At 38.0% G+C, this 27,306-nt stretch overlaps 1 protein-coding gene across 1 annotated transcript; it reads left to right on the top strand.

The window, feature by feature from the left end:
* Positions 1–382: 382 nt before the first annotated feature.
* On the top strand, positions 383–14,340 carry LOC5577676 (dual specificity protein phosphatase MPK-4). The gene is made up of 5 exons (XM_021851443.1): positions 383–926; positions 1,097–1,700; positions 12,759–12,858; positions 12,923–13,158; positions 13,281–14,340. The coding sequence occupies exons 2-5, from the start codon at positions 1,400–1,402 to the stop codon at positions 13,922–13,924; spliced, it is 1,281 nt and encodes a 426-aa protein (XP_021707135.1). The 5' UTR covers positions 383–926; positions 1,097–1,399; the 3' UTR covers positions 13,925–14,340.
* Positions 14,341–27,306: the final 12,966 nt, after the last annotated feature.

Raw genomic sequence — 27,306 nt, 5'->3', positions numbered from 1 at the left:
TGGCCGATTTTTCTTTCTTCTATGTACTTATTATCAAATTTGTGGAAAAATAAAACTATTAATTAAAGGAAATATAAAATGAAGATAGAGATTTAAATTTGGAAAAAAGTTTTCGCGCACGCGGTTTGAAAATGCTTCACTACACTCGACTGGTTTTTTGATTGGCTCTTGTGGTCCGCTCAGAACGACGGTTTGAGGAGGAATGGATGCACGGGTTCATTATTTGACGTTTGAGCGGTGCCGTGTTATTTATGTGACCATGACAACGAGTGAATTCGGCTCCGCTCAAACGTCAAATTAGTGAACTCGTGCATTGATCCATTAAGAAGGTATGTCGGGTGACAGACGTCGGCTTCAATCAGAAAGAAGAAGAAGAAGACGTTTCTAGACTCCACGCTGCCGTGAGTGCCGAAACAACCAGAGCGCGCGCTTTTTCTCTGTTTACTCTCCCATTTTCTCCGGTTGGGTTCAGGAAAACCATGGTGGGTGGCTGGCGACGGCGGAAAATTGGGAAAATTCACCCTCCCCCCATCAAGCAAATCGGAAAAGTGTAAACAAACACATCGTATCTCGGGCAGAGAGAGGAATAATCGAAAAATCTCTCAAAAGAAGGAATGACGTTTTGGTGCGGGTGGTGATCTCAAGTGGACGTTTTGTGTTTCCTTCAGTGGTACAGTGAAGATTGAAAAGGCGAGTCGTTGCCTAAAGCACCTCTCGGGCGTCAGCAGTTCATAATATCTTTAGATATTAGTGCGTAGCCATTTTCCTAGAATTGCAATCTGGCGTAATTTGGTTTCGTTTTGGGTAAGCAATATTCAGTTTAACTTTGCCGAAACTAAAACGGAAACGTGGTGTTTGAAACTACTTCACGATTCGAGTGAATCGATTTTTCACCCATACTCTAGCAGCACCATATCCAATTTAGGGTAGGTACCGTATTGAACCCTGCTGTGTTTACTATATTTCGTGAAGAGAATAGTCGATAGCTGTATGTTATAACATATTGAATTTGAAAACTTATCTCTTCCAAAGATGTTAACATTGAACAATGCTTTGAAAATCTATAACAATAAAATTTCTTTAAACTTTCAAACAGATACGAATAAGCAGGAACAGTTTCCACGCTCCCACCGTAAAACCATATCCATAATCAATTTTCGCCTGTGGACAAAAGAAGGATTGCAAGAAAACTTAAGTCATAGACTATTAGCGTCGCCAGAAGAAAAACTACAAAAGTTTCGCAATATTAACAAGCCAGCTGCTGCATTCGGCAACTCATATTCGAAGGAAAACTCTCGCGTCATTTAGGGTGGCGGGAGTTGAAAAGCGGCTCGCAACAAAAGGCTTCAAAATAGGTCAGCTTAACAGCATTCGCTTCAACGAAGACGGAACGGCCAGGATGCACGAGGGCGAAATAGTGATAAAGAAGGTACAGGGGCACGTCCCGAAGTCGGGTGCCCCGAGAGAAAAGCCGGCAAAAGATGCAACAATCACGTATCGGTTGACGCGGGATGATATCTCTGGTGGGCCGGTCAATCTGGACGAAATCGAGCCGGGCCTGTGGTTGGGGAACGTGACGGCGGCTGCGGATTTGCCCACGCTGGAGAAGCTGGCCATTCGGACCGTGCTGACGATCGATTCGTGTCCACTGCCGGCCCATGTGACCGAGAATCCGAGCCTGCGGGTGAAGTACATTCAAGGTAAGGACTGCTAGGGAATATACCAGGGAACAAAAAGCTTTCTTTAGTCTCGTTATGAAGTTTGTAGCTTCAAAGCAAAGCCATGCTGAAGGTGTCTGGGTTCGGTTCCTGGTCGGTCCAGGATCTTTTCGTACTGCAAATTTCCTCGACTACTCTCGACTTTGGCAAAGATAGCTCTCAGTTAATAACTGTAGAAGTGCTCATAAGAACACTAAGCTGAGAAGCAGGCTCTGTCCCGGTGGGGACATAATTTAATGAAAATAAGTTGTTTCTTTAAAGTTGCAATTGGAATAAAGCTTTTATCACAAGGGCTTCGAATAACGAAGTTAACGAACGTCTAAGAATTAACACCATGGTCTGAATGTTCCGGTGGGAAAAGAGATGTACTGGGAAACGCTAAATAATGGTGTGATGCGGCTTCATGCTTGCCGTGCCCAGGAATTATTGTTTAGGAAAACCTAACTGCTAACGGCGTCTGTGGAGTACCAGAGCGCTCCTACAGCACTTTCTCCGAGATCATCGGTTGCCCTTCTTCAGTCTCTAGCCTTAGTCTAAATAAGGGACGGATTATAAATAGGGGAAGGCGGGGCAATATGGTCATACGGGGCGATAGGGGCCTCCCTTCATTTGAGCTTAAAACCCCGATTTGGATCCCGACATTCTTAGGACCTCATAAAGTGGTTCTCTCCCTTTTTGTAGCTGCGAACCCCTTCGAAGTTCTACAAACACTCCGCGGACCCCTAAAATGGATGGTCTCGAAATGAAAGTTTATGGAAGCCTTCCAAAGATCTCATTATGAATTAACAGATACCCTTGGCTGGCACACCCAAAAGCCACGTCTGTTATTCATTAAAAAATAGCATTGAAACTAAGCAATTCGCATAAGTTCGTAAGTAGTACGTTTCTAGAATGATGAATGAAATTTGTCTCCTACCATTCCGTTACTTAAGTCCGCGAATTGGAACTAACCCCTTACTCTCACACAAGATTGGCAGATCAACTGGCTACGTCCTTGCAAAATCTAAGGAATAGAATGATGCGATTAAGTGAACACCTACTAGTAGATGCTCTACAAATTATCATACGTGTGTACAAACAGACAATGCAATACTTCGGCTAAAATCAACTGGAGTCCACTAAATTTATTAAAAATCTTGCCAAGAGTTTACTAGACACCTTTCTAAGCGTTCGATAAGAAACTTCTGAGAAGAATCTTGACAAAATCAGGTAGATGAGTTCCGATAGAAGATTTTCACTAGTTTTGAAAGGTTTGTTTCGATATTTTCAAGCCTTTCATCATAATTTTCGAAATTTTCGTCAATAAATTTCCCAAATAAAAGTTAGGTGACCTTCGTGCAAGCTTCTTGGAATAATGTCATAAACTTGCAATAAACTTTAAAAAAAGCCAACTAAAAGTCATTGCAGGAGTTCGTTAAAATTTCGTCAGGAATTCTTCAAAAGTCTTTTCAGAAAATCTTCGCAGACATTGTGTGACCGTAATAATGTAGATGCGACAGAAATATCACTCAATTTATGCTGAAAAATTCGAGAAGATTAGTTAGATTATTTAGAAACAGAGAATAATTTCAAATTTCTCCAATTCCCCCAATAGTTCGCTTAGAAACCTTCAGGAAATTTACCGAGGGTATCGACAGGAATCAGGGAAAACCTTCCAATGGTTAAGCCTGAATTATTTCATGAATTTCTTAAGGATACCTTTAGGAACGAGATTAGATTCGTTGTCACACATGAACAAAAATTCATGAAAAATCAGTGAGATAAAATTGGGATTGTTATCTCTTATTGGCAGAAAAACATTGACAGTAGAGGGATTCCACGGAGGCATGCAAGTCGATTCTGATCGACCATTTCAAAAATATCTGAAACTTTGCACAGTTTTTCAGTTTTATCGTCATTTTCCGATATCAAATCTTCAAGTTGAGTCACGACTAACTTTTCAAAAGGGTGTATGTGAAAATGGTTCAAAAATATTCAAAAAGCTGCACAGCAAAAACGGTTCGTTCGATTGTTAGACAACTAAAGAAACAAAGTTAGACAACTAAATAAAGATTCCAAAAAAAATACACACAGTAAAAAAAAAATTTTTTTTGCATTAAAAAACATCATTTTTGTCACAAAAACTCAAATATCTCAAAACCCTATCGGAATACCAACGTAATTTTTTGAGGGAAAACGGTCCATTATATTAGCTATCTACCATAAAAATTTGGTGATGGTAAGCCAATAAACAAAAAAGTTATGACATTTCAAATATTTCACAAATTTGACACTTAGTGAAAATTTTTTTTTTTTCATTGTTAATATTTTTTAGGACCGCAGTTTGTTGCTGAATTTTTTGTTAAGGGTACCACATGAGGTTAACAAGTTGTTTTCATGATATTTTATTTAATTATTCATAACTATTATAGCATCTATTAGAAAGTTAGACGCGATCCAGTGTTGTGATCTAAAGTCTTGATTGTGTCATATTTTTTATTGTACGTAACTGAAGAAAAATTCTCTCAATAGTGTTGAAACCTTTTGATAAAAGAAACCTATAAGAAATATAATATTGAAGACAAAAGCTACAAAAAAAGTTTTCTATACAGGTATACGACTAGTTTACCTGCAAAAAGTTTACCTCGTAGAGAACAAGGCGGGTCTGTACCCAGGTGATCTAGTATACGTAAAGCAGGTCGGTTTTCTCGGCGCTGGTTTTCTCCACAAAGTTAAAATCTGATTACACCTGGTCCAGGTGTCCCGCCTTGGTAGAGAATAGACTTTGTTAATCATATTTGGGAGAAAGCGAGTAACTTCAACAACATCAAAAACATGATAGGTACATACCATGAACATACTCACGAAAAAGCTAAAAATATACTACCACTATGGTTATAAAAGATTTAATTGTAAAATTTTTCTTCAGTCAAGCAAACGACACCAAACTAGTCAGTAAAAACTTAAAAGTGATTTTGTTTATTAAAATCTAACGAGCAACATGAGTAGTCGCTTTCTCAACTGTTGCAGGCCGTTTGCAGAAAAAAAGTGTTCGAAAGAGCTACGAAATCTCACCGAAAGCACCATAAATAAACTGAAAGCGGCTGGTTATGCTCCAATGTCTACATTGAATACAAATTTACGCATTTGTACGTCCTGCCGTTTAAACGTTGACAAACGGGCAATCTGTACATCATCGGTGGATCAGGTTGCAGGAAGTTCGAAAACAACAACAACTGAGGAATTACTAGATGCACCGACAACAACTGAGGAGTTACCAGAAGTACCAAGTGCAGATAGTCTTGCCACGGTACCATCAGCGACATCTGTTTCAACAAATCAATCAGAAGATGAATGCATCCAGAAGGTCAACATCGAACGCTTCAACGAAGGGATAGCTGGAATAAAAGTGACTCCGATTAAATGGACGAAGATGGGTTACGTCAATTATCCCGAGAAAAAATACCGTGAAATCAACGAAGCTGTACGAAGAAACCTCTTCAAATTAAGACCTGAGGATGCGGAAAAAACAGACTACGATGAGGTAATTATGAATATGAAGGAAAGATTCTCGAATCTAGCCACGACAAGGAAAGAAAAATTATTGATTTTGTCGATGCTGCCAAGCTCGTGGTCTATTCAAGACGCCATTGATGAGTTCAAAACCAATAGAAATACAGCAAAAGAGGCAAAACAATTCAAAAATAACTGTCTTGCAACCAAAAATGCTAGGTCGAGTACTTCATTAACAGATGAGACAAAAGAAAAAATAATTCAATATTTTGAAGACGATGAAGTAAGTAGAGCTATGCCTGGCCAAAAAGATTATGTATCTGTAAAAAAAGATGGAAAGCGTCAAGCAATCCAAAAACGATTAATGATGACTACTTTGAAAGAAGCGTATACACGCTTCAAGCAAATTAACGAAAATATCAAGGTAGGTTTTTCCTCATTTGCAAGCCTTCGTCCAAGGCAATGCAAGCTTCTATCCAATTCAGGAACACATAATGTTTGTGTGTGCACAACACACGAAAATATTAACCTAATCTTACATAGTTTGAAAAGAATCAATTTATCAAAGGATATTAAAATGTTGGTAAACTGGTAGTCTTTTGTGTGAAAATACAACATCAAATTGCTATCTACGATCTTGTTCGGATTGTCCAGATTCTTCATTATTGGAAAATACTTTATTCGCTGAGTTTGAAGAAAATTATATTGATCAGTTATCATTTGAGCAATGGGTGACCACGGATAGGTGTTACCTAGAAACTATTGTAAAACCTGTAGATGAGTTTGTGTCATTTTTTTGCTTGAAATTAGAAAGTTTAATTCCTCACGACTTTATTAAAACAGAGCAATCCCGCTTTTTAAAAAATACGAAAAATACATTACAAGATGGTGAATTTTTAGTCATTTGTGATTTTTCTGAAAACTATAGCTTTGTATTGCAAGATGAAGTGCAGTCCCATCACTGGAACGTACAACAAGCTACAATTCATCCATTCGTTATTTATTTCAATGGAAGTACGCAAATTGAACATTTTAGTTTTATTGTAATTTCCGAAGATTTAAGACACGACTCAGTATCTGTAAATTTGTTCATTGCCAAAATGATTAACTTTTTACGCGTTGATAAGGATAAAGAAATCAGAAAGATATATTTCATGTCTGATGGAGCAGCATCGCAGTACAAAAACCGTAAGAATTTTTCGAGCCTATGTCAATTTAAATCAAAGTACGGAATTGATGCAGAATGGCATTTCTTTGCTACGTCACATGGCAAAGGTCCTTGTGATGCTATTGGAGGAACCATAAAGCGCATGGCCACAAGAGCAAGTTTAGCCAAAGAACGTGAGCATCCAATTAAAACTGCAAAAGAACTATTTGATTGGGCGAATCGCAGAAAAGAAGAAGATTTAACAAAATTATCATTTTGTTTTACTACTACTGAAGAGTACGAATTAACGGCATCAGAGCTCAGCGAGCAATATAATAACGCGAAAACGATCCAAGGAACCCAAAAATTGCACTGTTTCATTCCATTGTCAGAAAATAAAATTAAAGCAAAACTATACTCGAACTGTACTGATAATGATGCAAAAGTGTTCGATATTGTAAAAAAATTGAATAACAATAAATAAATAAATAAGTATTAATAAAATGTTTTCATGATCTCATAACGCATACCCAAATCCAAAACTTTTAAAGTTTATATATAACATTTAGAAACTCATCGATCATACTCTAAAAAAAAGTATCCTGGTAAAACAAAATTTTATTTTCGTGTAATCTGTTAATTCATTTCAATTTATACATATATACATATCTATATAAATAAAAATGGAATGGTGTTTGTATGTCACGAAATAGCTCACGAATGGGGCAACGGATTTGGATGATTCTTTCTCCATTTTGTTCGTCAAGGGTTCCGACGTGTTTGTGTGTATAAAAGTTCTAGGATGTTCACCGGGAAAGTAGGAAAAACGGGACTGAACGGAACTGTCATTTTGTATGGGACGATTCATAGCGATTTTCAACAGCCTACTTGATGGCAAGACGAAGTTTGCCGGGACCACTATACATATACATATACATATACATAATATTTATACATATAATATACATAATACTAATGAATACATGAAAACGACTTGTTTAATTCACGCAAGGCCCTTAACAATAAAATCAGCAACAAACTGCGGTTCCCGTAATAATTTACACCGAAAAAAATTTTTTTTTTCTACTAAATGTGAAAATTGTGACATGTTTGAAATGTCATAACTTTTTTGTTTATTGGTTTACCATCACCAAATTTTTATGGTAGATAGCTAATATAATGGACCGTTTTCCCTCAAAAAATTACGTTGGTATTCCGATAGGGTTTTGAGATATTTGAGTTTTTGTGTCAAAAATTATGTTTTTTAATGCAAAAAAAATTTTTTTTTACTGTGTGTATTTTTGTTGGAATCTTTATTTAGTTGTCTAACTTTGTTTCTTTAGTTGTCTAACAATCGAACGAACCGTTTTTGCTGTGCAGCTTTTTGAATATTTTTGAACCATTTTCACATACACCCTTTTGAAAAGTTAGTCGTGACTCAACTTGAAGATTTGATATCGGAAAATGACGATTTAGATGGAACTGGAAAACTGTGCAAAGTTTCAGCTCAATAGAAAAAAATGAATTAAAAAATTTACCAAATTTTGGTGCTGTTGCTTGGAATCACTCAGTATTGATCAGTAATTTGTACATAAAAAATGAAGTCCATTTTTCAATATTCGTGACATAAAAAACTGAAGCCTGCTACTAATGCTCTATGCAAAAACGCGATTTAGAGTTTTCTTGCATTTATTTAACAATAATTAAAAATGAAATGACACATTTACAATGGCTTCACGGACCCCCTGAGAAGTCTTCACGGCCCCCTAGGGGTCCGCGGACCACCGGTTGAGAAACTCTGTATGCTTCAACTAGCCACCACCGCAAAAAACCGTGCAAAAATCTTATTTTATAATTCATATATTCATGAAAATCTGAAATGTTTATGCTACTACGACAATCTTATAAGATTTTGGATGTAAAAATAAGCTTTGCATAAAGTTTTGTCTACTGTTTTAGTTTTTTTTTTTCACAGCAGTTCATACTTCTACTATCAATAGGCATGATGTGCACGAAATTGTATAGATCATAAAATAAATCTATATAAATAAAAATGGAGTGGTGTTTGTATGTCACGAAATGGCTTCCGAACGGGTCAATCGATTTGAATGATTATTTTTCCGTTTTGTTCGTCAAGTGTTCCGACGTGTTTGTGTGTATAAAAATCCCAGGATATTCACCGGGATAGTTGGAAAAACGAGCGTGAACGAAACTGTCATTTTGTATGGGACGATCCATAGCGTTTTTCAACAGCCTACTTGATGGCAAGACGAAGTTTGCCGGGCCCACTAGTTTTCAATAAAAACAGAACCTATATAAAACATGTAAGAACGGGGCAATATGGTCATAGCCAGTCAAAGCTATCTTAACACGAAAATAGACAATCAATACATGCCATTTTCGCAGTTCCATTGCAATATCATATAATCACACGTGATTTTGATTAAAACTAGAAGCTCTTAGAACCGTAATTTATTGAACTGTCAGCAAAACATACAATTTCATTATTCGAATCAGACTTCAGCCCAGTTTTTGTTCAAAACCCACTCTTACATATTGTTTTTTTTCTACATTATGTCTTGAAAACGATTTTTCTTTAAATTAAAATTATAAAGTTTAATATGGTGGCTCATATTGCCCCGTAGGGTGGACCATTTTGCCCCGTACAGTGTAAAATAACACATAAAATAATGTTTACAAAAAACGCTCACAGGAAAATTCCAAGTAACCTTTTTTACTGAATACAACTGTGGTATGAAAGGAGATATTTCGAACTACAAACTAACCTTATGGAACTATACAATTGTATTGTGTTTCTATGCTTTTCAAAACATTTCGCTTAGGTGGACCATACTGCCCGTAACGACCCTATATTTCAATTTAGTTTCAATTATCAAATTACAATACGCGTTTTACACAGAGTATTCTGTACTTTACGCCTTTACCGATTTTCAATAGATACCGATCTGGTTTTTCGCTGCTGTTTTTTAGTTTGAGTAGTGGCTACGGTTAAGATATCTCATATCATTCTTTAGCATGAAAGAACAACAATGATATTGTTTTGCAGACTCGTGCAAAATCCTACAGACCAAGTGGTGTTAATACAAGAACCTTATTTTCGTAAGGCGAGCTTCTATCTTGGTAATCTTGTGGATGCAGGTTTTGCTACTTTCAGCAATCATGAAATGGGGAAACCTCGCATAAAACATATTTTTTAAGGTAATATAGCTTTAAAATTTAAATTAGTTGTAGATAAAACAGTGCCAAAATCGTTTAGGCCAATAAGTCTTACATCAATATTTCTAAAAAATAATGGAAAAGCTTATAGATGAGTACACTAAATCAAATATACTTAAAACTAAGCCATTAAGTAAAGCTCAATTCGCTTTTCAGACTGGTAAGTCGACACTTTCAGCTCTTCATTCGCTAGTTTCAAAAATTTAAAAAAACTTTTGACACTAGTGAGATACTATTGGCTGCTTTTCTCGATGTAGAAGGCGCGTTAGACAACGCTAGTTTAACATCGATGAAAAACGCCATGAGAAATCGAGGTTCCCTGAAAAAATAATTGAGTGGATAGAAGAGATGCTACCTAGAATGGAAATATCAGCATATCTAGGAGATTCAGTTGTAAAGGTAACAGCTGTTCAAGGCTGTCCGCAAGGGGGAGTTCTCTCTCCACTTCTCTGGTCTCTGATTGTTGATGACCTAGCTAAAGCATCAAGGATTCGAAATAATTGGGTTTGCAGATGTTATTATTATTATAGTACGCGTAAAAATTCGATAAAACTGTTTCCGAGCGAATGCAAACAGCATTCAACTTAACCTTAGCATGGTGCAATAACGAAGGATTAAGTATAAATCCTGAAAACACTACAATAGTACCGTTTACAAGAAGACGCAAAATCTGTAGGGAAGGTGTACCGGTATTCGCCACCCGGATTATGTACCGTTTTACGACATATATGGAAACCGCAATTTTTTCCCAGAAAATAACAGAAAAAAAATGTTTTTCTTAAAATTTTTGCTCCTTTTCAGCTATGGTGTTCCTGATTCGCCACCGTCCATAAGAAATCAACGTATCAATCGAATGTTATTGTGTTTGGATTGGATGTAGATTGGGTCAGAATTCAATTTAGATAGCATTGGAATTTGATTATGTTTGGATTTGGCGTGGATTGGTTTTTGATTTAAATTAGATTGGATCAAATGTAAAGATTTTAACAATGTAATGATTTCTTCGGAATGAATTCAGGAGCTATTTTATGTGCCTTTAAACAATTGAAAAAAAAGTGTAAATCGCGTATCGGATGCTAAAATGAATTGAAGCTCAAACTCGACATACAGTGAAACCTCCATGAGTCAATATTGAAGGGACCATCGACTCATGGAAATATCGAGTCATGGAACAGCAATCCTTTGGAAAGCTGTTTCAAGGGACCGTCATAGTAACCATGAAATTTTGTTTCTATTATGGTTCCATGAGTTGATATCGAGTCATGGAACATCGACTCATGGAGGTTGTCCTGTAGATTTATTTTCGTCGTATATTATTTGAATATCCAAGAGAGTAGAGGAGGGGAATATTGTAGTAGATATAGGTTATTTATATTTGATAAGAGAATTGAAAAAAAAAATATCATGACAAAACATGTCTAGGAACTGTTTCGCGTGTCTGGCAAATGGAGACATGTTATAAAAAAAGAGAACGGAAGAGATACGGTTAAAAAAGCCCGCGAAGATTGATTCGGGGACTGGAATAAGTTCGGGTTGAGATGGATGTTTCGGTACGATGAGCCACGAGCGAGAAGATTGACTCCGAATCGTCGGGCGGTTCGGGTGGTTCAGCCTATGGACATGCTCTATATCAACTGCAGCGATTTGCAGTAGACAGGATGTCCCGGCCCGATCTATCTGACAAGCCAATCGAGCCCTCTGTCACCATAGAAGATGGTGTCTCCATCGATGTGGGGTGGTTGTTCGGTATAACAACATCGAATAACATCGATCCGAACAACATTGTATAACATTGAACCGAACGCTCGAAGGCGCTCCGATGAAACGACAAAGTCAGTCTGTTGGAATATGCTGGTACGATTAGACGCGTTGTGTTTTGGACGTTAGAGATTCCTATCCGTGAAGTAATATCAGCGGATAGGTCGGATAGCGGATCTCGGAAAAAAAAAATCAATAAGCGTCACGACAGGCACTTGGCAGCTTGTGGAGAAAAGATTCGAAAATAAGAAACTCATTCTGAAAACCGATCTCGACCCCCTTTTCGCGATCGAGCCGATGAAAAAGGAAAGCTACGACTCTATGGTCAGTGAGTTTCATTCATTTGTCAATCTCTCAATGCTTCGACCTTGTAAAGAATAAGAACCTTTGCATAAACTACTTCTCTTCTTCGCACATGCTTTGCAATTGTTCGTCTAGTACCTACTTGCAGAGTCTGCAACCAGAAGCACCACACCATGCTGCATCAAACATCGAATGATCGCCCTTCTGCTCCAAGCAAACCCATCGCTCCTCTCTCAAATCCAGTTCCGCGGGAGAGCCAAACCATCTCGAACTAGTCTTCTTCGCAATCGAATCAGTCGTCGTCGTTACCCATAACGCGGGTAGATCACCTTTACGTGGTGCGTTATGGGGTAATGATGTACCAGTGAACCCTAGTCCTGACTGCTTCAAACGAAGAGAACATGATATCATGCTAACCAAAGGAACATTTTTTAGTCCTTGTTACATTTTTAAACCTTGTTGAAAGTGACAAGTCTCGGTTTTCCCAGTTGCCGAGAATGATCTTGAATCAAGAAAAAAAATGACTCGAATACAACAATTTGTTTTCTAATCTTTTATTTGTTTAGTTTTCTAGTTTGAAGAAGTAAGGACTAGGATTCTGATGCATGGACAATATCTGTGTAATTTCTTGGCTTTATCAAGAGATCCGATTTTGACTGATAAAGGGGCGCGCCTGTGGAGAGTGTACCCACCACATTCTTCAAAGGGTATAAATTGTGGAACCTTTCAATCAAGTTAGGAATTACAACTGTAAGAAAACCGAATACTTTATCACTTCTCAATAGTGATAAGCTGAGACGTGATAAGGTAACACGACGTGCACTAAACAAAGGACACGGGATATACTACAATAGATCAAATATTGGTCGCAGTGGTTTATGTTCCGAACAGAAAAAATCGATTTTCTCTTTAGACTAGTGCCAGAAACTCAATGGTTATTACTATTCTAAGGATTTGTAATACATATATGAGTGATCAGGGCTAATTGAGACACTTATGGAACACGTCATGGAATGCATAAAAACAGCGAAAACTATAGTATAAATCCATGTGATTTAGATGTGTTACACAGTGCCAACATTCTCTTATTCTACTTTTTGCAGCTTCTGATGTGCCAAGGGAAGACCTAATAAAGCATTTTGAAGACACGAACAACTTCATCCGAGAAAGCTTAGAAGAAGAGCGAAACGTACTGGTGCATTGGTAAGCAATGCCATGCAAACCTTATACCGTTCCCACGTATCATTGGTTTTATTTATCGTTCCAGCTACTTCGGCGTTAGTCGCAGTGCCACAATCGTGATTGCATACATCATGAACAAGTACAAGCTTAGCTACGACGCGGCCCTCCAGCGGGTCAAGTCCAAGCGTCGGTTCGTGATGCCCAACCCTGGCTTCATCAATCAGCTGAAACTGTTCAGCATCATGAACTACCGGATCGATCCGCAGAACGAGAAATACAAGCTATTCCGGCTCAAACTGGCGGCGGACAACGTAAGAAAAGGTGAGAATTATCAGTGTTTTGATGGGGCGTATTACCAAATATTGGGGATTGACCATACATTAAACAGGTGAGGCCCGTTTGAAATATATCATTCCAATGTTATTTTCTCCCTTTTCATACAGCCAAACGTCTCCCGGTGAACTGCATGGACGTAGTGAAACCGGATCCTGCCGTCACACAGGAAACGCCTGAGCCGATAGTCTATCGGTGCCGTAAATGCCGCCGCGTGATCGCCACCAAGAGCAATCTCCTAACGCACAAACAGAAACCTCCGGGTCAGTCTCCTGCAAAGCTGCACAACTCGTTCGGCGACGTGGCCGGATTGAACGATGACGAATCGGATAACGAACAGCAATCGCCACAGGAAGATGGAAGTGCCCCTACCGGGTCAGAAGACGCAACAGCGGTGCCTGCGGCCGATACTACGGAAGCAAAAATCTCCAGCAAAGAGGGTCCATCGATGTGCTACGTAACGGAGCAGATGCGACGCAGCTCGATCACCAGCGACCTCAGCCAGCGATCGTCGGAGAAGGATGGTGTTTGCAGCAAGATCTACTTCACTGAACCGCTCGCCTGGATGACCGACATCTTCCACAATACTCAGGGCCGGCTGTACTGCCCCAAGTGCACGGTAAAGCTGGGCAGCTTCAACTGGGTGATGGCAACCAAGTGTCCCTGCGGGGCGGAGATCTATCCGGCGTTCTACCTGGTGCCATCCAAGACGGAATACTCTACCGTGGTCCAGAACGTGCAGGTGACAGTGTAATTCTGGTGGTTTGCTATTAGGAAAAAAGTAGGTTTTTGAGCGCCCGGGAAAGATGGTGCGTGATTGTGAATTTATTTTGTCTAGTCAAATGAAAAACAGCGGTCTGGGAAGCTAAGCGGAAATGTTAGGCTGCTGATAGGCGGGATCAAACAGCAGGCAAACAAAATCAAATTGAATTTCTTCCTGTCTTGTACACACAACTAGTAGCTTGGTCACATTGACTGGAGAACAAATTTTTCTTGAGATAGTGTGACGACAGCATGCTTCTCTATCAAGTAGGCAACAGTGCATTTATGTATTACGATAGTCACATATACAATAATAGACGCTCATACAGATATAGGAAAACATATTTGAACTTACCTTGGGAGAAATAGTTAAACGGAATTGTGTTTAAATGCAGATTACAGCGCTTAGCCCCGTTCTTAGTATTTTTTTAGTCGGGCTAACTATCTACCTGAAATCACAATGTGCAGAGCTATGTTACTTCTCCACTGGGAACTGGGACGTATGAAACGTTGTAGGAACAAAGATACTGTATGTCCAGAGAAGGTAAGGAAATTTTATCAGGGGAAAATTAACATTTTGAGGATTTTAATTCATTTCTAACGATGATTCTATCTTATTTCTGAGCATGAACATTAGCATAGATGACCGTACAAATCGTAGTTTCTGCTCTGTAGTTGACCAGAAAAATTGAAGTTGCACAGGGAATTAATGAATGGGGCTTGGGATTAGCTTACCATTCTTCAATGTGCACAAATCAAGAGCTCAAATTATTGAAGTTAATAACGGCGCCGGCTACGTCTTTATGGTCATCGGGGAAGGGACGGAATGTTAGTTAGACAACCATTGTTACTAGAGACCGAGTATACCTCTGCATCTCCACAGTTGTCATATTGGGTTAGTGAGATAAGGTATTGATCTGGGAGTCACCAATATTTGGTGATGCGATACCTGATATAATCACTCCTAACCGGACTTGCGAAATAATTCGAGAATCGCATTGCACGCCGAACAAGTGTTCATCACTCGCCCACGCAAGAGCAAGCAACGCGATCAGTAGATCATACACTACTAACGAATCGCGGCAATTTTTTACTACGACGCGAACAACGTGCGACATGTTTAATAAAGTAAGCGAGTAAAATAAGCACGGTGCTCTCCTAACCGCTATTATAAAAAAAAATCTCTATCATATCTGTGCTCACCAGTCGTTTTCTATAACTAAGCTGCTGGTCTGGGCAAAATTAAAAAAAAAAAAAAAACAAATCGTAGGGCCCGTTTTGAAGTTTCTTCCTTTGATTCCTTCCTTCCACAGATTCGAAGGAAATCGGAGATATTTATACGTATTTTTATTGGCCGTGAATATGAAAAGAAAGTTTGGAATGACAAGATCGTCTATATTTTGAGTTGAAGTTTAACTATTAAAATCACTAATTTTAAATAGATTTATAAGGCATTCTAATACCGTTGAGCATGTTCATATATTTGCAATGACATATTCCAATGACATGACTGATTTTTCATAGGCTCAAGCGATAAAAGGCATTACGGAGCCAATTTTGTATTATTATTATTAGTCATAATATATTGTTATCACCCAACTGCTGTTCTGGCTAACTTTTTACTGCCCCAGAACTTGAACCTCAATTGCTGAGTAATGCATTATTGGCCAAACTATGGCACTCTAGACCACTATAAATACTTTTGTGATCATTTTTATTACAACATTTAGATTTTTCACAAATCTATAATTTTACCTGTGGCTTTCCCGGTCTATTCGATCTAACAAACACGTAAGAGTCCTGGATAAATACAAAAGTGAAAGAATTGTATAAATCAATCAACCCATTCTCAAGCTAAGTCGTGAAGCGTAAGTCTCAATACTTGAAATACGCTTAAGAAAAGTAAAGAAATATTCGTATTGCTTGGATTCATTGATTTGCAGAGCTTAATTTCACATTTTTCCCTAAAAATCAATACTCAAATCAACGCTCTCTTGAAAAGATTCTACTCCATAACCCCAAATTCCATTTCCCCGGATGCCATTGACATGAGAGTCATCACCCTGAATGTACCATTATGCTGAATGCTATTGTCCAGAATTTATAATTACCTCGAATGACAGAATTGATAATTATCCTCTAAAATTTATAATTACCTCTAGGAATGCCATTCTAGGAACTTGAAATCGAGATTATGGTCTTCAGGTTCATGATATTCGGGGTAATGGAATTCACAGGGGTGTAATTCAAAAAAGACTTAACTTCCAGTTTTTGTTACCGTAAAATCTTAAATTGTACTGTGGCCGTGTCTACCATAATAGGGTTTGAATCCTACACAAATTGATGATTTATCTGTGAACTTTCATTTTTTTAGATCGCAAACTGTGCATGTGAAGTTAAGACACCCTCTGCTATAATTAGTGAAGACAAACGAACACAAATCATACATTGCCAAACAAACTTTTCATAGGCGACAAAGACAAAAATTGAAAGTTAAGCTCTGTAAGTGCTACGATATTAAATTCCATCAAACAAAATAAAAACGGATGTTTTATACTTTGCATTATGTTTTCCACTTTGTATCGCTGCTTTCTACGTCATTAATTTCATTTTATTCCATAACCTGCTACTCATAACCGAAAACTCAAGACCGGAAGTATTCTTTGACGTCAACTTGCGCTTCGGTATACATCATGAATTGCATGTTAAATAATCTGAATTGTGAGTCCAATGTTGCTTCACCCAACTGTCCAGAATATTGTTGTATAAAAACTAATTTGGTTATATGATGAAATTGGCTCCGGAATGCCTTATATCGCTTGAGCCTATGAAAAATCAGTCAATTGTGAAAGACTTAACTGTATTTAAGTACACTGTGTCATTGGAAGCTTTTTAACATGCCTACCTGTATTAGAATGCCTAATTGATCTAAAAAATTAGTGATTTTAATTAGTTAAACTTCAAAAACGGCTTTACTCAAAATTTCGACGATCTTCTCATTCAAAACTCCGCCCAAACGTTACACATAAATAAACACACCTACTTTGAATCATTGCCAATAAAATCCGTTTTAATATCTCCAATTTCCTTTGTAAACTTATACAATCAAAAGGGGCCCCACGTTTTTTTTTTTAATTTTGCTCAGATTTTTTTCTGATAATAACGGCCAGGGGAGCATCGTGATAAGCTTTAGTTCACAATGCGAGTAAAGGCTTTAGCTTAGAGATGGCCGGGTTCCACATTTTACAAACCCGAACCCGAGATTTTTTTTTATTGTCAAACCCGGACCCGACCCGGACCCGAAAAAAAAATCTTAGTTCAAACCCGAACTCGACCCGAAATCCGAGAAGGAAGACCCGAATAAAACCCAAGTTTGAAAAAGTAGTAAATTCATCCTATCTGACGTATAAGAAAGCTTTCAGATTGTTGCTCTGTTCAAAATGTTCACCAAACCCGACTATGCACTATGTGAGCAAGATGAATAATTGGTGGTAAAATAAACATCTAATAAAAAAAACTCCGACAAAATCCCCTGAGAGATTACCAGAGAAAATCCCCGGTAAAGTTATTGAAATTTCCGTAGGAAATCCCCGGAGGAATTTCTGGAGAAAACTCCCGGAGAAAATCCTGAAGAAATTCCTGGAGTAAATTTCTGGTTCAACTCTCCAGAGAAATAGGAATTTCTAGAGAAAATCCTCGGAGGAATTTCCTAATATCCCTGGAGGAATTGCTAAATTCCTGGAGAAATTCTCCGGAGGGAATCTTAGAAAAAATCTCCGGAATAATTCCTGGAGCAAATCGTCAGAATACAAATTGCCTCTACAGGAATTCCTACATGAAATCTACATAGGAATTTTTGGAGAAAAACTCCAGTTAAATTCTCTGGAAAAATCACAGAAAGAATCCCTGGAGAAATCCTCGGAAGAATTTCTTAATGAAATCTCCGGAAGAATTTCTGTAGGAAATCCCCGGAAGAATTCTTAGACAAAAACCCCAGAGGAATTATTGGACGAAATACCCTGAGGAATTACCAGAGAAAATCCCTGGTGAAATTCTTGAAATTTCCGGAGGAAATACCCGGAGGAATTTCTGGTTCAACTCTTCAGGGAAATTCTGGAGGAAATCTCCGGATAAAATCTTTGAAAAAAAACGAAGGAATTTCTAGAGAAAATCCTCGGAGAAATATCTTAATATTTGCTATTGGAAATCCCCTGAGAAATTCCTGAAGAAGTTCCTTGGACGAAATCTTAAAAAAATCTCCGGAATAATTCCTGGAGCAAATCGCCAGAATGTAAAAGGCCTATAGAGGAGTTCCTGCAAGAAATCACTGGAAGAAATCTCCGGAGGAATTCCTGGAGGATGTTTCGGAGAAACTCCTGGAGAAAAACTCCAGATAAATTCTTTGGAAAAATCACCGGAGGAATCTATGGAGAAAATCCCCGGAGGAATTTCTAAACGAAATCTCCGGAGGAATTCCTGTAGAAAATCCCCAAAAGAATTTCTGGACGAAATCCCCAGAGGAATTCTTGGACGACATCCCCTGAGGGATAACCAGAGGAAATCCCTGGTAAAATTCGTGAAACTTCCGGAGGAAATCCCCTTTCTGGTAGAATTTCTGGAGAAAACCTTCGGAGAAAATCCTGTAGAAATTCCTGGAGTAAATTTCCGGAGAAATTCCTAGTTAAACTCTCCAGGGAAATAGGAATTTCTAGAGAAAATCCTCGGAGGAATTTCTTAATATCCCTGGAGGAATTGCTATTGGAAATCCCCTGAGGAAATCCTAAAGAAATTCCTCAGATGAAATCTTGGAAAAAATCTCCGGATTAATTCCTAGAGCAAATCACCAGAACAGAAAAAGACCTCTAGAGGACTAGTGAAAATTCCCGGAAGAAATCTCTAAATCACTGAAGGAATTCCTGGGCTAAATCCCCGGAAGAAATTCCTGGTTCAATTCTCCATGGAAATTCTGGAGGAAATCTCCGGATAAAATCATTGAAAAAAAAAAATACAAAGGAATTTCTCGAGAAAATCCCCTGAGGAATTTCTTAATGAAATATCCGGAGAAGTTCCTGGACGAAATCCCCAGAAGAATTCCTGGACGAAATTCCCAAAGGAATTGCTTTTGGAAAACCCCTGCGGAATTTCTGGAGAAAATCTTCGACGGAATTCCTAGAGGTAATCCCAGGATTAATTCCTGGAGCATATAGTCAGAGGAGTTTCTGGAGGAAATTATCGGAGAAATTGGTACTGCAAATCTCCTGAGAAATTACTTACAATAATCCTTGGAGTTCTTGGGGGTATTCCCGGAGGAATCCTAGAAATCTTCGGAGAATGTCTTTGTGCAAATTCCCAGAGAAATTCCTGGAGAAAAACTCCGAAGACATTTCTGAAGAACACCCCGCAGAAATTTCTTTATGAAATCCCCGATGGAATTCTAGGAGAAAATCCCCGGTGAAATTCTTGGAGGAAATCTTCTGATGAATTTCGGGACGAAATCCCCTAGGAATTTCTATTGGAAATTCTTGGAGGAATTTCCCGGAGGAATTCTTGGTAAAAATCCCCGGAGGAATTCCTGAAGCTAATTCCCGGAAAAAATTGGCAATCTCCGGAGCAATTTATGGAGAACGTCCACCACCGGGACGAAATCCTCGGAGCAGTTTTACTCCTTGGTGTGGGCACAATGAAAGCGGCCCTTGTGGAAGTCACAGATGTAGATGTGCCTTGTTGGCGTTGATCGCGATCTGCAGCAGTTGGTTCTTGCTAGGGAGTGTCTCAATGCGACACACCAGTTGAGGAATATTTCCGAATATGCACCGCGACGTTGATCCGACCTGCATGGCCAGGCAGCTGTGAATGTACTCTTCATTCAACGATTTGCCCAGTTTGGTAGAGATTCCATTTCCCTTTGCAGCGTGCTGATGATTAGCCTTATGTGCTGGGCATTCAGTGCACTCGGAAAGTGCCGGATTTTCAGAAACCCATTCAGTTATGACGTACAGCAGAAGATCATGAGGTGCGACCAGTTGGCCTTTTCCTTCATTAAGGTGAAACATCTCGGAATCCAAAGATGGCCGACTTGTGCCCCTACTCACGTTTTCAAAAGCACAAAACTGGAGAAATAGATGGCAAACGTTTCTGACCTTTTTATTTTAAACTTTCTGATTGTGCACAAAGCCAAAATAAAAAGGGCACTGCTGTTGGATGCTTTCTTCGCAAAATTTGTGCCCTTAAAGTTTTAGTGCAATCTTAGAAGTTGATTCCAAACTGTTTCACCTAAATCGGTAAAGAAAGGTTTAAGGAGTCCTGAGAAGGATGATATTTAAGCTAATAACTGTGGAAGTGTTCATCAGTACACATAGCAGCTCTGTCCCAGTAGGGAGGTAACGCCGAGAGATAAGAAAGGACATACAAAGCAGATTTCTATGTTATTGACAAATATTGTTCGCAGCACTTTACATTCGAAGACACTGAATGCTCTCCGATCGGATTCCCTAAAAGTATAAGGACGTACCTACTGGACAAATAAATAAGGTGTACCTTAAAAGCTAAATGTTAGTATTTATTTTCAGACTTTTTCGTTTTAAATTTGTGGCATTTTAGAAAAAAGAATAGTGATTTGCTGGAATTATTCTGGAATTAACGTTCTTGATTTATACAATCAACAAATTCAATATTATCCTTAGTCCTATTGTAACCATCTCCTACGAATAGCTTTATAAAAACAATGCATCATATTATACAGTAAGGTGGCCCATAATGATCATAGCGCAAAAATCTTGCATTACATTATTCAAATTTGTTCATTAGGAACCCCAGAAGCTATTGTGAAAATTTCAATAGAATTCATCAAGGAGGACGAACGAGCTTGATGTTTGTAGGAGTGAAAAGTTAAATTGTAATCGATAATTTTTAGTGACTCGATTTCTTCCATACAAATTTCAAGCTTGGTGAGCTCCCCTTAGATTCGATGGATTTCGCTAAAACCGCTACAGTACAGCTCTGGGAGGCAAAATGAATAAATTTTGAGAGTGTAACTTAAAATTCTTACGGTTTGATGCTTTGCAGATAAAAATGAGCCACCTCATTATACAGCTTCCAAACGGTGTCCTCCACAGGTTACCACCACCGATATCCACCCTTCAAGAGACCACACAGAGCCAACAAACAGTTTTTATACTATCAGTGATCTGAAAAATTATCGATACAGCAAATTTAGACAAACACACACAAAAACACGCAAACAACTTGAAACTGGAAAGTAATACTGAAAGATACAATAACTTATTTACACGAACCTCTCGTATTGAAGTAGTGAAGTAGTGTATTATTGGAATAGGATAACTAAGTACGAAAACAAACTGTAGAAGCTATGAGCATTCAAAAAAAAGCTATTGAAAATAGCATACAGGAAAAAGCGTCGTGGCGCAGTTGAATCAAAATCTATTCAAAAATGTAGGTAATATGATTGTATGTAATTTAGGTAAAATAAGTTATACCACTACGTTGCGTACTACACTGTGTATTTGATAATCTTTTCTCGTTTTAGATCTAAAACCGTTACAAATTCGTTTTTTTTTTTGCGCTGTTAGATTGAATGGTATGATTTGAAATATACGTTGTGTTTCCAAGAAGGCGCAATTGAACTACACAAAATGCTGAAGTCGAAAAGCTATGATCCTTTGTACATACGGTGGTCGAAACGCTCACAGATTTTTACATTAAACTTCTTCTTTCGGAACAATATATACTTACATACATACCTACAGGCATAGTTATTAAGGCAGGAAAATCTCAATAAATACAAACAAGTTTGAAAATGAAAACGTTCGTTGACGAGTTTTTTAATTGAAAATAAATTCCTTTTAAACATAATAGGCAATTCAGCTTATGCCTTTTGATCCCAAAATCATGTTTGTCTAAATAGAAAAATGGATGGTAGAAAGCCGAACAACTGTCAAAAACTACTTGTTATTAATAATGAAATGTGGTTTACGGCTAACCAGCCGAATGGAAGTTTAACAACTACCGAAAGCTAAACATTACATATATTTTGCAATCGGATTAAATGGACAAATTGATGTGAATTTTTGCGAAAAAGTTACACGTCTTCTCAGTGAGAATCGAACTCACGACTCCCTGATCTCTAGTTAGGGCGCGTTACCACTACGCCATGAGAGGACTCATGAACGCAGAAGTTAACCTGACTCGTCTCGACTCACACGCCGCGCAGAATAAGCACACTTAGGTTCTTTTCCTGGTATGTTAATTCTTTTTTGGCATTCGAGTGCTCGAAGATGAAAAAGCGTTGAATCAATGCGTTCACATGGTTCCGGGTCATTTGGCCGAAATTAAAAACGATAGCTAGCATGCATTTGTAAAGAATAATTATTTGAAAGCTGAATTTCAAGCTGCCACGTGCACATGTTCTGTGGAAATGTTTTTCAAAGTGATGAGGGTGTGTTTTTTTTTCGGAGATTATATCTGAGCATACTTTGTGGAGTTTTTTTTTACTTTTTATCGATTTGCTTGCGTTTTTCTCGAGAGTGCTCTGTGATGGCTCCATCAATCGAGTTATTTTCGCGCGTTTTTTTGTTAAGCATGTTAGCGTGTTAAGCGTGTTGATTTAGAAATTGAAACTGCAGTTTTTTGCCGATTTTTCAAGCGGTGCGTGTACTTTGATGGGCAGTGCTAAGTTCTGGCTCACGCTATTGTTCATTGTTAGATGAGCGACGGATTACAGAGGAGTTTCAAAAAAGGAATTTGGTGAGTTTGTTCTGATCAGCAGCGCATGATCACAATGCGTAAATATTAAACACTAGTGGTCCCGGCAAACTTCGTCTTGCCATCAAGTCATCAAGAAGGCTGTTAAAAAATGTCATGGTATCTCCTATACAAAAAGACATATTAGTACTCCCCCGTTTTACCAAATTTTCCGATAGTTTCCCTAAACTGTTTCGTCACACGAACACGTCGGAGCCCTTCAAGAAGACAACAGTGAAAGAATTGTGCAAATTGGATGTTCTGTTCTCAAGTTATTTCGTGACAAACGAACACCACTCCATTTTTATTTATATAGATTCAACATCTCTGCATCTTCCTTAAGTGGGTGTTCAATCAATCATCCTTTCCCATTCCCCAGCTTTTGCAAGGACGGGGCCAGGACAGCTCTCGACTATTGGAATATGCGTCAATCTTGTTTAAGAGTTAAAAGTTAGTCCCAAATTTCTAACTTTGGTAACGGACGGGAAGGAGGCAACCCTCATACAACGCATATTGGTCCCAAAGCCATATCTAGGAAGACACAAATGATTGCGCCTAAACCGTCAATTTCAAATACATGGTGTCTTCGGCAAAGTTCCTTCATATTTTTCAGACATTTTATTCAGTGATGTGAAAATAGGGTGACCTGCATGGTTTACGAGATCAGCATATACACATTTTTGCTGACGCAATGACGAATTAGGCATATACAATGTTCGACAATGTTTTAGAACAACCGATTTGGAGCAACTTTGCCGAAGAACGCAAATTTCTATTTCTTATGGTTCGCGAGTTATGTGTTTTTAAAACAAATTAGCCAGGATGTTCTATCTCAGTGGTTCTCAACCTTTTCGGAGCCGTGACCCCCTTTGAACCTTTACAAACATCTAAAGGACCCCTAGAGATGGATGTTCTTAAAACCAATGTTTATGGAAAAACCAAATCTCTCAAAATGATTTATCTTTCCGGTCGTCACGCGGTTGACCATCGCCAGAAGCACCACGTTATTGCTGAGAACGAAAAGAGAGGTTTTTTTTTTCAACTGTGTTTACAAAATACACAATACGAATATCGAAGTGTTATCTGATGTACTGAGCAGGCACTCCTACAAATCATGCCTGTAATCCACAACAGATCTTAAGAAATCGTCAATGCAAGAATTCTGCTGTTATCCTTCGGAGGAATTCATTTTGAATTGAGTCAGGAATCTACCTAGTATTTTTCCAATAATACGACAACGAATTTCCATAAAGGTTCTTGACAAAATTCAACAATTCATGCAAGGCAAGTAGGAATAACAGAAAGCCGCATAAAGTAAAGAACTTTGGTATTTTCCGGAACTACTTTGACAGGAGAAATTTTCTCGGCCGAATCGTGTGAAACTTGGCAATAAGAAGCACTTGAAAACATCGCAGTGAATCAGAAGTGCAAAGAATTACAAACATGTCTAATTCCGCTAATAACTCGTCAAAAATATTTCCAGGAGTTAACTACAGATTTTGTTGGTTGCTTAGAAGCCAACTATCTGCCGTTGGGAGAATTAACAAAAAAAAATTGTCATGGAATCTCCGAAAACCTTGGATCTCGTCAGTGAGCTGGCATAACCTACCAAGGATTATGCCACAAATATTTCAGAAATTTCCTATTGAATTCTTTGTTTTTAATTTTCAAGATCTCACTGGATATAATTTGATTATAGTAATTATAGCTTATGGCTTCGCGGACCCCCTGAAAGCTCCTCACGGCCCCTAGGGGTCCGCGGACCACCGGTTGAGAACCTTTGTTCTATCTCTTATGGTTGCCGAGCTATCAGAGGCTTTCTTCGAAAAAATGGTTGTTTTTAAATGCCGGCGCAACGGATTCTAAATCTTTTGTCACCATAAGAATTATAATAATTATCTCTGTTTATGGTGAAAAAACTGCGAGGGCTTTTTTTTTGTTTGAAGAGATTAACATTTGTTTTAAATAATATGTTTTTAAACGAAAATCGTCCATAACATGAAAAATAATCGAGATTCCGCTTACTGTGATCGATCTAAAATCAATATATGTTTATTCAATTTTGAAGCGTTAATTTTCAATGAATACTATGTATCAAACACTTCCAGAACTTCCAATATTTCATATTTTTGCTGAAGCCACAAAAGAGCTATTTCGATTATTTTTCAAGTTATGGACGATTTTCGTTTAAAACATATTAATTTAAAAATATGCCAATCTTTTTAAACAAAAAACACCCTCCCAGTTTTTTCACCATTTACGAGAAAAAGATTATGATTCTGATGGCGATGAAAGATTGAGAAACGGATTCTCAGAAATATCGACCTTTGAAAACAAACCTTTTTTGAAGAAAATCTCTAATAACTCTTCAACCATAAGAGATAAAACGTCAGCAAAAATGTTTATATGCTATTATCGTAAACCATGCAGGCCACCCTATTTTCACATCACTGCAAAAATGTTTTAAAATTATGGAGAAACTTTGCCGAAGACTCCACAACTGATACAAACTACAACTGATGGCTTAGACGGAAACATTTTTGTCTTCCTAGATATGGCTTTGGGACCAATGCGCAATGGTCTAGCACTGTACCACCTACGAATTTGTGCGAAATGCTCAATGCTTTCAAAGCTGAATTTCAAAGAACAGATTTTTCTTAAAGGCGGATAAGTCATCACTAATATACAAATAATAAGCTCTTAGTGTTAGTTCAAGAAACAGTCAGTGTTGAAAGAAGAACATCCTAAATATAAGCAATTATTCACTTCTCTGCTAGCGGTTATAGCTATTATCAGAGGCCAAACGGCATTCGGTCAAATGACCGGACACCGATTCACATTACCAGAGACTTTACCCTGGAGAGTAAATGAACGCGGGATCGAGCTGAGTTCTCATGATGATATGCATAACTTTCAGGAGTTTCTACAATAGAGATAGAAAAATATAGAGGACGAATGTCCCATTGTTCTCGCTCACACGCAGAAGAATTTCTTTATGTTGAGATTACTATCCTGTTAATTACTTTCACTTACGTACAAATAGTTGTTTCGAAGTAAAATTAACTTACGACAACACTAAATTAATGTCAAATCAAACATACACACTTCATTGATTCAGCTATCCACTTGTACTTATATCAATTATAATCACCACTATCCGAAAACATTCACATCCCTAGACTTCAAGTCATGCTCATAAATCTACTTACTTTTAACTTGCAAGGAATAATCTGCCGTTATACACATAATTGTCCCATGTTACTTTTTGTCGGTTTTTTACTTTTTATAGCCAAATAGTATATTTTAACCTATATTATTAGAAAATAATTTAAAAAATTATACTTTGTTCGAAAACTCTATAAAAAGCATACCAAGTCAATTTGTCCCACTGTTGAATTTCTACGCATATCTGTCCCACTATGTATTTCTCTGCACCAATTTTAAACAAATTGCTAAATTTATAGGTTTTATAAGGCTATGTAAAATTGTTTTATATCATCTTTTGACGTTGGCTTTACATCCCATGTAGAACATTACCTGTTTAACACTATAAAGAACACTATGGTACTGCACAGGGGATAGGCAAATTGATTGAGATAGGCGACTTTTTTTGAGGGGCCCAGATAGCCGTAGCGGTAAACGCGCAGCTATTTAGCAAGACCAAGCTGAGGGTCGTGGGTTCGAATCCCACCGGTCGAGGATCTTTTCGGGTTGGAAATTTTCTCGACTTCCCAGGGCATAAAGTATCATCGTACCTGCCACACGATATACGCATGTAAAAATGGTCATTGGCATAGTAAGCTCTCAGTTAATAACTGTGGAAGTGCTCATTAGAACACTAAGCTGAGAAGCAGGCTCTGTCCCAGTGGGACGTAACGCCAGAAAGAAGAAGAAGAAGAAGGCGACTTTTTACCTAAATTCAAGATCGCATATTTTTTCGAAAAAAAAAATTGGATGAATCTGAAAGCATTCGACGGAAAATTTGAAACAGTTTTAGTAGTTTAAGGCATAACCGTCCCACTCTTAATTTAATAGCAAAATTCATATTTTTTCGCTAAAACCAACTCATGACTCGAAATAACACCCATTTACTCAATTACATTTACGAAATTTTTCAAATTTATACAAACTTCTATCAATGAGGAGCATAAATGAGCTAAAATCTTTAATCGCGTTTTTCCAGGATTCATATTTTGAAACATGGGACAATTATGCGTATAACGGCAGTAATGTAGGTGCTAAGATGACCAACTCTCACGCAGGAGACCCCGTATCAAGTTTGCCGATGCACACTTTGTTTTGATATTAGCAATGTTTTTTTAACGTTCAACGCTCCGTCATCGTATTCATCGTCATCATTGAAACTTCAAAAGCAGTTTTTCTGTTCAAAACTGTAAATTATTCGATGAAAATGTGTTCACTGTGTTGTGGTTGGAGAATAGAATACAGTGAACACTTTTTCCCGTAAATTTTCTTGATTTTGAACGAAAAAACTGCTTTTGAAAATTCCGAAATCAATGACGGATCCTGCCCCCTTAAGATCGATAAAGCAGCAGCGAATCTTTTCAGATATGTTGATAAAGCAGATCAAAATGCTGAGTAAACATTGCAAAA

The sequence above is a fragment of the Aedes aegypti genome, chromosome 3 (assembly GCF_002204515.2).
Source record: "Aedes aegypti strain LVP_AGWG chromosome 3, AaegL5.0 Primary Assembly, whole genome shotgun sequence".
Classification (NCBI taxonomy): domain Eukaryota; kingdom Metazoa; phylum Arthropoda; class Insecta; order Diptera; family Culicidae; genus Aedes; species Aedes aegypti.
Note: the sequence above shows the minus strand (reverse complement) of the source record. Positions and strands in the feature narration are given on the sequence as shown.

Coding starts and splice junctions, on each gene's coding strand:
- LOC5577676 (XM_021851443.1), top strand. CDS start 1,400: ATGCACGAGGGCGAAATAGTGATAAAGAAGGTACAGGGGCACGTCCCG. Junction 12,859..12,922: donor CGAAACGTACTGGTGCATTG/GTAAGCAATGCC, acceptor TTATCGTTCCAG/CTACTTCGGCGTTAGTCGCA. Junction 13,159..13,280: donor GGCGGACAACGTAAGAAAAG/GTGAGAATTATC, acceptor CTTTTCATACAG/CCAAACGTCTCCCGGTGAAC.